The 16,720-nt window shown below is 36.3% G+C and overlaps 1 protein-coding gene across 1 annotated transcript in view; it reads right to left on the bottom strand.

The window, feature by feature from the left end:
• Positions 1-11,494: 11,494 nt before the first annotated feature.
• LOC141315353 (elongator complex protein 2) overlaps positions 11,495-16,720 on the bottom strand; it is a 36,992-nt gene continuing 31,766 nt past the window's right edge. Inside the window, exons 19-22 of the mRNA XM_073832687.1 lie at positions 15,422-15,543; positions 14,582-14,724; positions 14,382-14,495; positions 11,495-11,852 (exon numbers count right to left, since the gene is read on the bottom strand). Coding sequence (XP_073688788.1) covers positions 11,696-11,852; positions 14,382-14,495; positions 14,582-14,724; positions 15,422-15,543 — 536 coding nt within the window. The 3' untranslated portion in view covers positions 11,495-11,695. The remainder of the gene's footprint in view (positions 11,853-14,381; positions 14,496-14,581; positions 14,725-15,421; positions 15,544-16,720) is intronic.

The following is a 16,720-nucleotide window of genomic DNA, read 5'->3' on the forward strand; positions in this document are numbered from 1 at the left end:
ATTATTCTGATGAGGCCTGGTGCTCGGAGAACTTTACAAACAGCCGACAAACCAGGAAGAGACACACATACGCCGTTGCAACCGGTATGAATTTGTTGTATTGCTTCAGTGTCCCAATGGTGTGAAAAAGTGGTAAATAAGACTATTAGCGTCTCATTTTTTTGCTAAAGACAACAAGGGAGTGTTTCAGGGTAACGCGGGCCAACTGTTCTCACCTGGATAGACGTGTACCGCACATTGTTGTTCTTCAAAAACAGCTAGCATCATGTAGGCCTATCCTGGTATCAGAGTATCAAACATACTACTTTGATTTATCGCAAGTAACGTCACGTTAGAGGTCGCGCAAGTGCGACCTCAAAGGGCCACAGGTCCAGGGACTTTAGAGGGTCAGTCTTCCATTCCAGCCGAGCGAGTTGATCCTGCATATCGGGACTGAAACACCCAGATGCAGCCCTATGCTTCGGATGTACGATAGCCGTCACGTGACCGGCTGTTACAGAACAAGAAGACTCACAAATTGCGATAATAACAGGGAAGTGGTACGCCATGCAGAGCAAAACCAAAATATCCTCACAGAAAGCTGCGAGGTCACACAAAAGAAGCGGTCCACACAGCAAGACAGAAGTACGATATTGTATTAAACAGCGGGACTGAAAAATTAGCACAAGTGTAATTAACTTAATAAGAGCAAGTCATGTATGAACAAAGCCTCGTTTTGACTTTCCGGTGCAGTCTCTCAGTTTACCCGCCCTCTGTTTATTTCTTGTTGTTTTTTTTCTGTTTTCTTTTGGTTGATTAAAAATCCAACATGTGTGAATCCTCTACGGTTGTAGCTTGGGCTAAAAGGGCTCAGGTGGAGGGCATGCGTTTGCCCGTTCCAGGGAAGAAATGGCAGAAAGGTCCGCCCCGGTATCAGAGTGACATTGTGAAAATACATCACCTAGCTCTTAGCAACAGTGAAAATACCTCATAGTTGCTATAGAAATGTAACTGTGTGCAGTGAACTTTGCACAACGTCTTGCAGAGATAGGGAGCACCAGCTAGAGCTGGTGCCGTGCTACTTTTGTAAATCTGGAAATGTACACAAAATACGACTTATCGGAAATAAGCTATCATCCATATCGAAGGCAAGAGTTCGTTTCAGCTGATATCTCACCGTCGGTGTCTTGGTTTTAGTTTCTGTCAGATTTGTTACTGTGACGTGTGTCTTACTGGAGCCTGATGGACCGTATTGTGTGTGACAAAACCAGTGACAGCACACATGATCCATATGAAGCCAATGCATTGAGAATTTCTTTAACTTGTGACTTCCTTCTGTATGGCTGTTATCTAGAGATAACACGACATTCATGGGTATTTATTGTCTCAGCTTTTTGGGAAAGCAGGAGGAGATTGAAACACAACAGAGGTGCGTTTGCTAACAGCAGTTGTCATAGTACCTCACGCTCACTAATGAGTCACAATGATAAAGACCTTTAAATACAGCAACACAAACAGATACGCAAAAATCCCACAACGCCACGGGAGCTTGTCTTAGTATGACGGCCACGACCTAGACTGACGTTTCTAATGCACGATGAGGCGATTGTCTACATTTTGACATGACTTCTGCAGCTTATGACTATGACTGAATTTTCATTCTGACTACAATCAGCTCTTATTTCCAAGTTCATTTCAACATTGTTTATTCTTCGATGTCTTTGATATGTTGTTTGGCACGTTCAGCAGTCAGTATCCCACTATATGAAATGTCTTTGGCATTTGTGAACACCACATCTAATGTTCAACATTAGAGAATCAACACTGCAGAAAATGATGTACATTTGACATTACAAATCAAGATTAGCATACTGCCTTTATTTGTTCATTGTTTCTCATTGCCCTTTAACCTCCCGTTAAAATGGGTTGTAAAAAAAATGTGTATGGGCCATTTTACAGAACTGTTGCAAACTGCTGTCCCACAACCAATATTCCATAATATTCGTGTTTTTATGTGTGCAACTGTTCAGAACTGTGCTAGCTAACCATGTGCTGATTAGCATCTTTGAGCTAGGTTTAAAAGTATCCAAAAGTATCTCTACCGAAACAGTCATGAACCAAAAGTTTCAGTAGTGACATCTTTGTTTTTAGGGGGGTGTTTTTCAGAAAAAATGTAGTTTTTATGTGTGCACAACTGTTCAGAACTGTGCTTGCTAACCATGTGCAGATTAGCATCTTTGAGCTGGGCCCAAAAGTATCTAATATTGTCACTACCGTAAAAGTCAAAACAGTGACAAAAGGGAACACATAATCCTTTATTTGGCAGAAATAAACTACATTTTAGTACAGTTATGGTTTTAGTTGTGTTTTAGTATGCAAGTTAAAATTCGGTAATGTGATGTCGCTATCAAAACATTATTTTCACTACCAAAAATTTGTAGTCACAACTGAAACATGGGATGTTTTGTCAAAAAAAAGTATACTGAATTATTTGAATTATGAAAGATGTCATGATAGTGTTTGGTTTAATGTATATTCAAACTAATGAATCATTATGATCAATTTTTTGCCTTTTACAAAGAAAAATTTGAATTAAAAATACAACAAATCTCATAAATCACACTTGAAATATTGTTAAAATTGTAATTGTTACTGATTTACCTGTAAAAACTTTTAAATAAAATAGCGCAAAATATATTTACAAGCAAAATTTTAATAGGCAAATATTACCTATCTTATTAAATAATATATCACTGTGTTTTGGTAGTGATACATTTGGGGGGAGGACAAATATTCCAAAACTTTCTGAAAATACAGAACTGCACACTTACTAGAAATGTGTACATTGGATATTATACAATTTGCATACATACAAAATTTGTGGGGAAAGACATTTTTTTCAATACATGTCCAACTCTGACTTTGCAACAACTCTGTGGAATGGCCCGTATATGTACTGACATTAATCGATTATCTGTTAAGTCTTATATAATGCTCTGAAAAGACTGCAAAATGTATATTTTACAGAGAGATAGAGGGTAATAGCAACAATGAAAGTGAAGTGTTAACAGTTCAGCTCAGAGAATCAGTAGGAATAAAAGGGCTAGCTCACATTTACATATTGTATTTCATTTAAAAACCTTACATACAGTATATCTCATATCTGACATGTATAGCTACAGTATACTGTCATTAAACAAAAGCATAATTTCATACAACTTAATGTCATAAAATAGGCAGATACTAAAAACCACTGGTCCTATTTGATCTTCAAGCTGCTGGTTACTGAGGTTTTAAACAATGGTTTTAAACAGGAACTTTAGTATTCAAATGAGTAAAAATAAAAAATAATTATCCAAAGGAGCAACTCAAATATATATTTTAAATAAATGTCTTTTAGACTGAGTTGGAGTGAATGGGATGTTTACAAGTTATCTGCTCGAGGAGAGGGCATGAATCATTACTCTAATTTGAAATCATAATGGTGACCATAATATTAATTAGTCCAGGCCACAGAAGCCTGATGAAATGTAATTATTAACAAGAGATTATGGAGAGATTATAAAAATCTTATTCAGAGTAATCATACGGTAAAGTATGTATACTTAAAGAATGTATGAGATTTATTAAAAAAGAATTTATTTTTGAATCTTTCATGCATGGTATCCTATGCATACGTTATAGATTTAATTTTGCAAATAATTTTACTCGATCATTTCTGACAAATGCACAATATAATAATTATGAAAGTGGCAATAATAAGCTCATTCTAACTGTGTAGATAAGTATATTTACAGTATGTTCTTGATGGTGCATTAAGCTGGAAGACAGAATCATATCTTAAATATGTTTTACACTACCTGTGCTTTTGGTGTATAGTTATGACACTAATGTTGATAATATTCATCAGTCATGGGGATCATGCTTCTCAGTGCAATCCTAACTACTGAAGTACACTTTGTGAAGTGTACTTCAAACCAACATGAAGAGATTCAGAGTGTACCATGCACCACAAACTGTTCTTTTAAAACTGGAAAGATAAACACTGGTCCGTCTGTGTATTCATGTTATTACCATTATGGAAAAAAAGTGAATTTGTGATGTAGTCTCATTTTAAGGAAATCACTAGGAAAAACATAAACTGAATAAAGACCAAGGTAGTGCTTTATATGATTTCTATTCGGACATGTTCTATACTGCGGATTCAAATCACTGTGTGTGTGCATGTGTTTGTGAATCAAGCGAAACACAAGGTTAACCCGCTAACACGTTGCTTTTGAAAATGTATCATGGTCTGTGGAATGCACATCTGGTTGTTTAGGACCGTCTTGGCAATAACCTTGGAAATGAAGTCAAGAGCTGATTTGTTGGACACTTAAATCTGTGATGTTAACTATAAAACTGAAAACGATCTAAATGTGGTGTTCTTCTAAAGCAAGAAAACACTCATTTTGTGCAAAGAGATTCGTGAATTCAGTCTACAAGACTTGATTGGGCTGGACTCCATGCGTATTCTGGTGTGAACTGGTCTACCTTTGCATCATGTAACAAACAATAGCAAGGCCTTGTCATCACCCCAGAAGAATGAACAACCACTTCTAATGTATATAATGTAAACAACTTATTTTTTCTGTAGAGGTATAATACAATGATAGTGGGGGATGTTACAAATGACGTTAAAAAGACAGAATGTTAGCAGTGAGCGTGTATGTCTGTTTGCCACTGTGTGAAAACGTGCTGTCTACAAGTTTACACATCGCTATACAAACTATTTATTCTGTGCTGGAAGACTTACCGCTCTTTTTTTGTTTTGTTTTGTTCTTTTTGCTTTATTATATTTTTTTTTGTTTTTGTTTTTTTTAATTTTGTCATCTCTTTTGAGTTCACCAAACTCATCACTGCCCATCAAAAACAAAAAAGAGGAACTCCACAACTATGTTGTTTTGTTTTTCTATACAGTGCTTTTTGGAAGTGTACACTTGTGTGCTCCACTGCTGTACCGTCCCGTGTGTTTGCACTGGCACACACACAGACACACAGGAGCTCCTGAACAAATCAAAGTGGATGTGTTCATTTCATATTTCTTGTACCCTTAAACTGCATGGAAATCATAACATTTTTAATAAATTATTGCAAAAAAATGTTTTATTAATAAAATAATTTAAAAAATATTCTGTGTTCATTATTTATCAAGCACCTCATTTGGAAGTTTACTCATTTTGGAAATTTACTCACATCTATTTAAAGTTACACACAAATTGACATTATTTACTCACCTTTATGTTAATCCAAACATGTATGATGTTCTTTCTTCAGTTGATTATGAACTGTTGTTGTAAGGAAAAAAGAAGCATTTAGATTATTCAGGTTTGTTAATATTAATAAATGTATGTTTTAAAAAAAAATAATGTTACAGTATTAAAAAATTACCTTAATAGTCAGAGTAGCGCACCATTAACTTTCAACGGTTCTATTGAGTTTGTTTACTAAAAGTGTTTTTGGAAAGATGTTTCATCACTTTAACTTTTGACAAAAAACATCACAATTCATTTAGGAGTAGTTCACTTTCAGAACAAAAATCTACAGATAATGTACTCGCCCTCTTGTCATCCAAGATGTTCATGTCTTTCTTTCTTCAGTCGTAAAGAAATTATGCTTTTTGAGGAAAACATTTCAAGGTTTCCCTAAATATAATGGACTTCAATGGTGCCCCCAAATTTGATCTTCCAAAATGCAGCTTCAAAGGGCTCTAAACGATCACAGTCCAGGAAAAGAAGGGTCTTATCTAGCAAAACAATGGGTTATTTTCTAAAAAATAATACAATTTATAAACTTTTTAACCTCAAATGTTCATCTTGTCTAGCTCGGCAAGACGAGCGTTTGAGATTAAAAAGTGTATAAGTTGTAAAGGTTTTTAGAAAATAACCCATCGTTTCGCTAGATAAGACCCTTGTTCCTCGCCTAGGATCATTTAGAGCCCTTTGAAGCTGCATTTAAACTGCATTTTGGAAGTTCAAACTCGGGGGCACCATAGAAGTCCATTATATGGAGAGGAATCCTCAAAAAAACACCATTTCTTTACTACTGAAGAAAGAAAGACATGAACATCTTGGATAACAAGAGGGTGAGTACATTATCTGTAAATTCTTGTTCTGAAAGTGAACTACTCCTTTCATACTCTTCTATGGCTGTATCCGAAATCACCCCCTATACCCTATTGCCTATTCACTATTCCCTACATTAGTCCACTCAGTTCACTTGAAGGAGTGAATGAAAACGAGTGAGTGAATTCGGACACTAAGTGCACCAGAAGGACTGCCGCTTTTGCATAGTTTGCTTGCTGTTTAATAATCATTTGAAACGGGCAGTTCCAGTAGTAAGATTAAATGTTTTATCTTGAACTCTGTCACAGAAATTATGTATAAACCCTAGTTAAACAATTTAAATCAATTTACAACGAATTAGTACCTGTGTTGTACACTGTATTACGCCGTGGACGAGCGCGTTGTAAAATGAACGGATGGATGCTTTAGCTGCGGGCGCGTCTAGCCGTTGAGTGTACATTGAATGAGTGGACACGAGAACGTCCACTATATGGTTTCGAACACCACTAAAAATAGCTGTCCCCTCAAATAGTGCCCTAGTTGAGGGTATAGGGGGCGATTTCGGATACAGCCCCTCAGCCTGATTTCTAATCCTTTCAAAAAATTATATGCTGCTTGAGTTGAAGGTATTTTATAATCTTACCGCTAATTATCTTAAAGCTTCCGCTAAGTAAAAATAGTTCACCGTAATATAAAAATTAATATTCTTAAATCATTTTCAGACAATCAATAAAGACGCAAGGTTGCGTTTGAATAAAGAAAGACAGCGAGTCCGCTGTGCGGTTTGATACAACATATGAAAGTAGCGCCGGTTGCATTTCGCCAAACGCGCGGATTTATATGAAACCGAGATAGAATGTGCTTTTGTCAATAAAGCTGTTTGAATTGATAGACTAATCAGAATCACATACTCCAGTCAAGAGAGCGATCCAGAATGACACGAAAGGTGAGTAAATGATAAAACTCAAAAAACTTTCATTTCTGAGTGCACTCTTTGTCATTCTGACCTTGGCTCTGTGAAAAACTCTACACTGCAATGCTATCATCTCTCACAAACTTTTACAGTCTTAACCGAACAGAAAGGCAGGGCGAATGAATCTGTAACGAGCGCTTCTGTACATTGAGTATAATGAATTATTGAGCGTGCAGGGACTCGATGCCAAACTGGATGCAAGAAGATGAAGCCTTCATGTCACAGTCAGCTTTCCCATTCCATCAAGTGCTCAAATATTTAACATGTCAGTACTAGACAGGGCACAGAAGACCTTTTCACATTTCACAACAGTGCAACACAGACGGGTCAGAACTGGTGTCCTCAAATAGCGCAGAACGACCCAGATTAACAGATTAAGTTTAGAAATGTTTAACTTTACCAAACCATAATTTTGACTAGATGTTAGATACAGCTTGTCATTTGGAAGTCTGGCCTCGCTTGCAGTCCTTGTTCCAAGGTGTTCATGTCTGTTAAAAGATTAGTTCACTTCCGGAACAAAAAATTACAGATTTACTCACCCCTTGTCATCCAAGATGTTCATGTCTTTCTTTCTTCAGTGATTAAGAAATTATGTTTTTTAAGGAAAACACTTGTCTAGCTCTGCAATGCGCATGCGTACTCTGTGTGCTTTGGTTTAAGACCGTTAAGGTCATTGCACACTGAGTCCGAAATTTTCGTCATTCTCAGCTTCTTGTCGGTGTGACAACACACCGACAGAGGCCGTTCCCACGACAGTTGATTGACATGAGCGCCTCACCTTAGACCCGCCCTCACCGAGCTGAAACAGTCTGACTCTACGATCGCTATAAGCCTTTTTCACAAAAATCGGAAATTACGTCAGCGCAGGGTAAAGTCAGTTCCGCTACAGGTCTGCGCCTATTATATTAATATGCTCTTGTCTCAAATAATGCCTTTTACATTTTCTGTTTTGTCTGTTTTCCAAGTTGTTGTTATATAATCAACAAAGAAACAACATTTTTACTTGTTTGTGATTTATATGGGCACTCGGACCGCTGACTCATCAATATAATATGCGCAACATAGCGCCAGCTATAGTTTCTGTTCTCAATCTCCGGTATATTTAAGCGTATTTTCTCAATTTACTCAGTCATTTCCCTCGAATCACTACATCATGGTAAATTAGAGCATAAACAGCATTTGACAGCTTTTATATCCAAATGCACATTTTCCCAACATTAAATTAAACTATTCTGTGTCCGGATGATGCATAAACTCAATACAGCAACGTAATCCAGATCCAAATGGAATAAAGCCATTAATCGGATTCTTGTCTTGTTTAGTATTATATTATTTTATTATGTGTATCCCTGGGCACATTATGCAACGTACATTTACACCATAAAATGAATAATGCAAAGGAGAGCAAGTAGAAAATACAATATTACTTTAATAATAACAACATTAATAATCGCGAAAAAAAATGACGTGAAGACTCATAATGCACAGCCAGCACCAAATAGACAGAACTGCAAAACTCAAAACTGTACTGTATTATAAGTGCTAACATTCATAATTAAATAAACATAGTCTATGTGATGACCAGAAGGTGACATAAAATTTTAGAAAAAATGTTTGCTATTTTTTAGAGTAAAACCCCGGTATATATCATAGTATCATAGTATATATTTTGTAAAAATAGACTTAAATTCCCGAATTTACGCGTGTTAAGTACGGCCACTGCTGTCACCGGAAAAACTTTTACCCTGCGAGCGCAAATCCGGAAGCCAGAAACACGGAGGTGTGAAAAAGGCTAATTGTGTCGACTCAGGTGCAGGGGAAGACAAGAATGTCTCTGATTGAGCGATTGAGTTGTTCTGTTGGATGTAATAATGAACAAAGCAGTCGTCATTTACTTCCGACGCAGAGAATTAACGTTACACTTTTGTTTTTGAAAGGAAAGTGCCGTTCCCAATCTACATATGCATCTATGTTCATGCTAATCATTTGTGATGCAGTTTCACCCACAGCAGAAGTGAGTATAAGGGTTTTTTATGCATCTTTGCAAATGACTTTTCTTAATAATGTGTTAGTTAGAGAGGGGCGGAGTGAGCAGAGCTCATTAGCATTTAAAGAAACATGCAACACAATAGCTCGCTCTAAAAAGGAGAGGGTGCTCGCTGCAGAGCCATATGGGAGTAGCTGGAGCTCCAGCTCCCCCTCGCTGGAGGTAATGGGTGGAGATAGACACCTAACCACACCCTACCCCTTACCCTATCCCTAAACATAACTCCACCCATTTGTCCACACAGAGGTGGAGCTGGACATCCAGAGAGGTGGAGCTGGAGGCCATTTGGCTCTGCAGTGAGCAGTACTTGCTAAAAAGGGCTGATGTTGACAAGGTAAAAAGAGTGTTTTTTTACATTACCATTGAGAAATTTTAACCAAAGCATGTTATAGACTTATTATTAAGACCCTAAAAAATCATATCAACTTGTGGAAAATGGGCATCCGATGACCCCTTTAACATGTGCACATTTTCGACTCAAATTGATTGCATACAGAGTCAAAAATTTTTGTATGTTTTTCCTTTTTTATATATATATTTATCATGATTTCCTATCAAATTGCTTGCTACGGATGTGAAAACGCAGAAAATCGAATTTATGATGGACAAAAGTTTTTGGAGGCAGTGTGTAAACGTAATTTACACAACGTGAGGTTGTATTTATTTTTTAACGTGTGCAAGTTTTGGACTTGTGATTTTTTTGGTGATTGCACACCGAGTCTGAAGTTTTCGTATGCGTTTTTCCTTTTTTATTATATCCGTCATCCTTTCTATATCAAAATGCTTGCTACGGATGTGAAAAAAAAAACATACTAAAATTCGGACTTAACTCACTAGTGTGCAATGAGCTTTAGGGTATGTCAAAAAACTCCCATCTCATTTTCTCCTCCAACTTCAAAATCGCCCTACATCGCTGTTTTACCTTTTTTTGTAAAGGGGCGTTTGATCTTCTTTGCATGTTCACTTTGTAAACACTTGGTCGGTATACTTCTGCAGCGATGTATGATGATTTTGAAGTTGGAGGAGAAAATAAGATGGCAGTTTTTCGACATACACTAACTGGAGCACACATGCGCATTGCAGAGCTAGACAAGACAAGCACTTGGGGTGGAAAAGTGTATAAATATTTATTTAAGAAAATGACCGATCGTTTCCCTACAGAAGACTGTTATTCCTTGGCTGGGATCATTTAGAGCCCTTTGAAGCTGCATTTAAACTGCATTTTGGAAGTTCAAACTAGCGGTTACCGTTGAAGTCCACTATATGGATAACATTCCTGTAATGTTTTCCTCAAAAAACATAATTTCTCTACGACTGAAGACAGAAAGACATGAACATCTTGGATGACAATGGGGTAAGTAAATCATCTATAAATTTTTGATTTGGAGGTGAACTAATCCTTTAATGTGTGTTGTTTAAGTAACAAAATCTGTTCATTGGAAATACTTACATGGTGTCCTTTTCTGGATTTGTTATCCACCTTATTTTTCCCGTAAGAGCGGGCATGGCCATTTGTAAATTGAATGTGTTTGGCTTCCATTGTCATCCGCTTCCAGCTGTTTTTAGCTGTAAAAAACAGCTCGTTTTGCTGCTTGATATTGCATATTATTTTAATGTATTATCCTAATTATGAACACAATAGTTTGTAGTGCAAGGAGTTTTACCATTTACTGCACTTCATTATTCTTCTCGTTATTTCCCTACGGCAGCTTATGAACCAGAAATCTAACACATTACCAGAAAACAGCTTACTTCTGCATTGAAAAACAAGGTAGATACATATAATAGGACATTTATAGGGCTTACCGTTATGACAGGTTGACAAATTGCATATAACCTTGCAAAAACCAAGTTAGAAAATGATTATATTACAGTATGTTAACACAATGTCTTGCAGCAATACTTCCAAGACATTGAGTATCTGTAACATTTTAGCAGAGCTGTAGTGTCTTGCCAAGTCTAAATTGTTTTCTGTGATAATCGAAAGCGTGTCACAGATGCTGTCGATACAACTTAAGTTGACTTGAATCCAGAATGTCTCCCAAGGATGAATTCCTTTAATGTCTCCCAAGGATGAATGTCATTGGTTTCAATAAAGGAAGCGCTCAATAAAAAGGAGCACTTTTCCTAAATGAAACACACTATTTCTCCTGTGAATGATTCACGCCTGGTGAGTCTATGGCCCTCACGGCTCATTGTACATCTTATCCGAATGCTCATCTGTCCTTCAGGCACTGGAAACGAGAGGATGTGAGCCGGATTTTCTATTCTCTTCCTGTCACTTACGGCTGTAGGTTATTACAAGAGGATTTGGCATTCATTGGACGTGGGGTGCTTTAAAACAGCCAGTAAAAGAATTATAGTTAGCTTGAGATAAATCACTCCTGTGACATTACTAGAAAAGAGCCATTTATTACAATACAAAGCCGTATGTTTTTTTATACATCATAAATAGTACATTAGTTCGTGTTTACAGTTCATAAGTAATAGTGCTGAAATTCGAAGAAGAGAAGATGATTTAAAGGAATGAGGAAACTGCTCTCAGAATCCCCCATGAATATCAGCTGGACGCACCGCAGAGGCAGCACAAAGTCACAAGGCTGATATTTTGATGTTGAAGATTTTGACGACATGGTCGGCACCAGCGCTGGCTAGCTGAACCCAAGCTTGCTCTTCGCTCCCACCACGGCCTGCCCGGCCCGCACTCGGCCTCCAGCGCAGCCTCTTCACCGTCAGCGTGTGACTCTGACTGTGATGGGTGGTCAAGGAAAGACACAAGCATGACGTTGATTCAACGCAACACAAATCTCCCCTCACACACTGTCTGAATCTCTCTGCTGCGTCGTTTCACTTCAGCCCTGCCTATCCCAAACACTTCCCGGGGTGAACATACACTTGCCAATTTCAAAAATAATACAGGCAGACGAATAACCACACGAATCAATCTTGCTTTTCTGAACTCGCTGCAGTACATGGCGAATTTTCACTTCTTGTGCATCTAAGGTGAGTGACTTCTGGGTAAGAGATACGTGTAAGTGCCTACACAGACGGTTTATCAATTACACCTACAGAAGGAGAGAGTTTAGCCAGTCGGGACTCAATCCACTGTGGGGGAGAGAGAGAGAGATAGCGAGAGGGCTCGGTGAAAACAGAATGCACAACACGGCCTGGCCTCTCTCTGACACCTCATTCTCTCTCTTCACGGATCAATGCGAAACCTGCCCACGGGAGCCCCCGTATCAACCTGAAGCTTCTCCCGAGCAGCGTGGGCCAGCTCAGATACATGCAGCCCTTTTGTTGTCAATTACACCACCAGCACTGGTCTCTGGGTGCAGGTATGACTGTCGTGTTTAACTTCAGATGTCACTTTCTGAGATGCTAAGAGGAAGATTGTGAAACTGGGATATTATTTATAGAGGCATTTTAACACTTTTGACTAAGCAGCATTGAAGAACCTGTTTGCTTCTGTCAAATTTTCTGTGGTGACTTCTAAAAAAGCTATGAAAACTCTGATGTCACATGGACTATTTTAATGACATCCCAACTAGCTTTCTGGGCCTTGAACGTGTTAGTTGCATTGCTGTCTATGCAGGATCAGAAAGCTCTTGGATTTCATCAGAAATATCTTAATTTGTGTTCTGTAGATGAACAAAGGTCTTACAGGTTTGGAACGACAAGAGGGCAAGTAATTAATGACAGAATTTCATTTTTGAGTTAACTATCATTTCAAACTGATTTGTTAGAATTAGAGTTCTTAGAATTAGTTATGTGTGTGCAGATTTTGTGCAGGCCTATCAATTTCACCTCTGAGCTACAGTAGGGCTGTGCAATTAATCGCAATCGCAAAAAAATCGCGATTTAAGCACATGCGATTTCTAAACTGCATAAGGCTGCGATTTTATCTATCCCCCCCCCCAACGGCACCCCCACCCCCCTTGTACGTCAAGTTCATTTTAATTTCGATATAGCGCCAGATCACAATAGAAGAATCTTTCCTATAGAACAGGTCTATACATTGTTTTTTATTAAACAAACTAAATTCCCTTATGTTATTTATCTTACTTACATGAAGGCATGTCATTTCTGTCTCTACATGGTCGCGCATTTACAATGTCTCCTCCACAAAAACACGGACTGGATCGCGGACTCTATTCATAAAAACCGAATTCACTATAGCGCGAAATGCCACGGAATTCGTTGATTTTTAGATGAATTACGTTTTAATATGAATCCTGCATGTTCCGTTTGCCTCTGTATGTATGAATGGCAGAGACGTGTTTTTTTTTTTTTTTTACCACACGCATACTGAAGCACACGTGATGCTCCCGCTAATTTTTGGCATTTGCATCTAACATGAACAGATAAACTCAATCTCCAAAGCTGCTGTGAGTGTCACTTTTACCGTTTCATTTGAGAAAACTAGCATCATATCATACTGTACAGTTTACACAAAGAAACTTCACGGCAACCTATCAAAATAAAAGTACGGTTTAACATGTAACAGAACAATATTAGTCTTGTATTACTTTTGTAAAGTATAATGCACAAAACATACATAAAACAATATATATGATTAAAAAAAAATATTACAACAAGATTAACCACTTAATTGTAGAAAAAATACTACAATTATTATTTAAACATTTTAAACTGAATATAATGTTTCTTCCATGTATTGATTTTAACAGTAAACTTCTGTTTGTTTGCCAAAAATTAAAAGGGTTTATTTTTCATTTGATTAAAAATAAATAAATGTTTATGCTTTTTGATTATCAGAAAAATTAAAACAAATAAGAATTTCAAAAAAAAAAAAAAAAAGGCAAAAGATTGTAGAGCCCTCAAAATGTTAAAGTAGAGAGTTTTGGACTTATTTTTCCACTGAAATGAATGTTTTCGTTATTACACAAAGTAGGCTAAAGTACCGGGAAAAGAAGTAACATGGCTAATTTATTTTATGTTGTCTGTTTTAAAGACAATTTTACAACAGTTTTGTTTATTAAACTTAATACTATGTTATTTCATTGTGAAATGTTTTGTTATGCACTTCTTGTGCACTGAATACATTTAGAATGTATGTATGTAGCTTGTTTGAAAAAGCAAAAACAGTTGCCAAAATCGCAAATAAAATCACAATCGCAATATTCGTTCAAAAAAATCACAATATGATTATTTTGTCCATATTGCACAGCCCTAAGCTACAGTATAATGATGTTTTCAACCTTACCATTTTAGGATTATAAAAGAGTGGAGAGAGAAATTCGAGCAGGAAAAAGGATACCAAGCATCGGTTTCTCCACATCTGCTCCAGTCTGATCCAGAAGACAAATCCTCTGATGACCTCCATTTATACAGCACAATCTTCCCATTCTCTAGACCTACAGCCAGCAAATAACTACACAAATACAGGTATGAATTAATATTTGTTAATGAACTCTAATGATGGTGTCACAAAGATCGCAGGTAACAGGATATCATTACCTTTGGTCTGAACAGAGATATGGGCAGATAGACACAGCAGTAGCTGAATCTCCGACGTCCAGAACAGAGGAGCAGGGGGTCACGCTTTCACCCTCACATTCACCGACACTGACTTTAGAGGCACGATGACCCCAGATGATTATCTATAAAAAAAAAAAAAAGGTCAGTGTCAAAGCTCAGACCATAGGAAAGAGTTGCACTCAAAAAAAAAATGCTATGTCCAGTCCTTTTTCACTTATTAAAAATGTTTTACACATAATCAGTAACAGTAGCCTACTATTAGCAGTTCTATTTTACATAAAGCGGGTTACATCATGGAGACACGTTAAAGCTGCTAAATACTACTTCCTTTATATGTGACCCTGGACCGCAAAACCAGTCATAAGTAGCAATAGCCAACAATACATTGTATGGGTCAAAATGATCGATTTTTCTTTTATGCCAAAGATATTAAGTAAAGATCATGTTCCATGTAGATATTTTGTAAATTTCTTACCGTAAATATACCAAAACGTAATTTTTGATTAGTAATATGCATTGCTAAGAATTTTATTTGGACAACTTTGAAAGCATTTTGACCAACATTTCGATTTTTTTGCACCTTCAAGATTCCAGATTTTCAAATAGTTGTTCTATCCTAACAAACCATACACCAATGGAAAGCTTATTTATTTAATTCCAGGGTCACATATTTCTGTCGCCCCAGTTTTTGAAAATTTTAGCTTTCCACAATGGTATGAATTGCTGCGTTCACACCATTATGTAGACGTATAAATCCAAATGACTGTCATGCCTACCAGTCCAACAACATTTGCTAAATGTACATTAAACTGGACCTACCTTCTTGTCTCGACTTGACGTCACAAAGTACTTGCTGTCAGAGCTCCAGTCACATGACCAAATAATGCGTGCATGAACTGCTGTGTCCTTAGTAGTGTTTGCGTAAGGAGAAAAGCTGGCCTCTGGAAAAAGAAACAAGTAAACAAAAAAAAAGGTAAAACATAAAAATATAAAACCTTATATATTCACTGTATTTAATTCAACTGTATTTAGCTTAATTCATTAGTAAATTAAATTTTAGTCAATTTAGATTATTAGATAAAAACTCGCAATTGTGAGTTAGCAAGTACAATTCCGAGGGGAAGACTGATATGTTCTCAGAATTGTGTTTATCTTTCAATTCTCACTTAAAAACTTGCAATTTTGTTATAAACCCATAATTGCGAGATACAAACGCACAGTTCTAAGAAATAAAGTGAGAATCATATCTCGCATTGAGTTTTTTCATCACAATTTGAAGTTTAAGTTCTGAGAAATAATGAGAAAAAGTCGTCAGAATTGTTTATATCACAATTTTCACTTAATAACTTGCAATTCAGAGAAAGAATTGCTAGTGTTTTATATTACAATTCGGTATTTATTTCTCAGAACGGCGAGTTCATATCTTGCAATTCTGAGTTTTCTCATAATTTTAAATTTATATTACAATTCTGAGAAAAAAAATAGAATTAAGTTTATATTTTAATTTTCAATTCATAACTCATATCTTTGTGTTATAAAGTCAGAATTGCAATATATAAACTCAATTCTGAGTTTTTTATATTGCAATTTTAAATTTCTTTTTCATATTGCAGACCTGAGTATTTTCTCGCAATTTTGAGTTTGTATCATTTAATTCTAAATTGAATTTATATCTCGCAATTCTGAATTTATAACTTTGAATTGCAAGTTTATATCTCTCAATCTCACTTAACAACTTACAATTTTGTGTTCTAAACTCATAATACTGAGAAAGACAGAATTGAAGTTTATATATCGCGCAAAATTTCAAGTTTATATCATGCAATGAGTTTATAACTCACAATTCTGACTTTAAAACTTAAAATTAAAGTTTATATCACAATTTTATTTAAAAAAGTCCAAATTGTGAGTTTCTTCTAAAATTCTCAACTAATAACTCATCATTTTGTGTTCTAAATTCAAACTTGTAAAATATAAACTTATATATCAACTTCATATAATTGCAATTCTGACTTTCAAGTTTTATAATTTCAAGTTTATTTCACAATTCTGAAAAAAGTTAGAGTTGTGAGTTTATATATCACAATTTTCACTTCATAACTTTGTATGATAAAGTCC

Source organism: Garra rufa, unplaced genomic scaffold, assembly GCF_049309525.1.
Source record: "Garra rufa unplaced genomic scaffold, GarRuf1.0 hap1_unplaced_021, whole genome shotgun sequence".
NCBI lineage: Eukaryota > Metazoa > Chordata > Actinopteri > Cypriniformes > Cyprinidae > Garra > Garra rufa.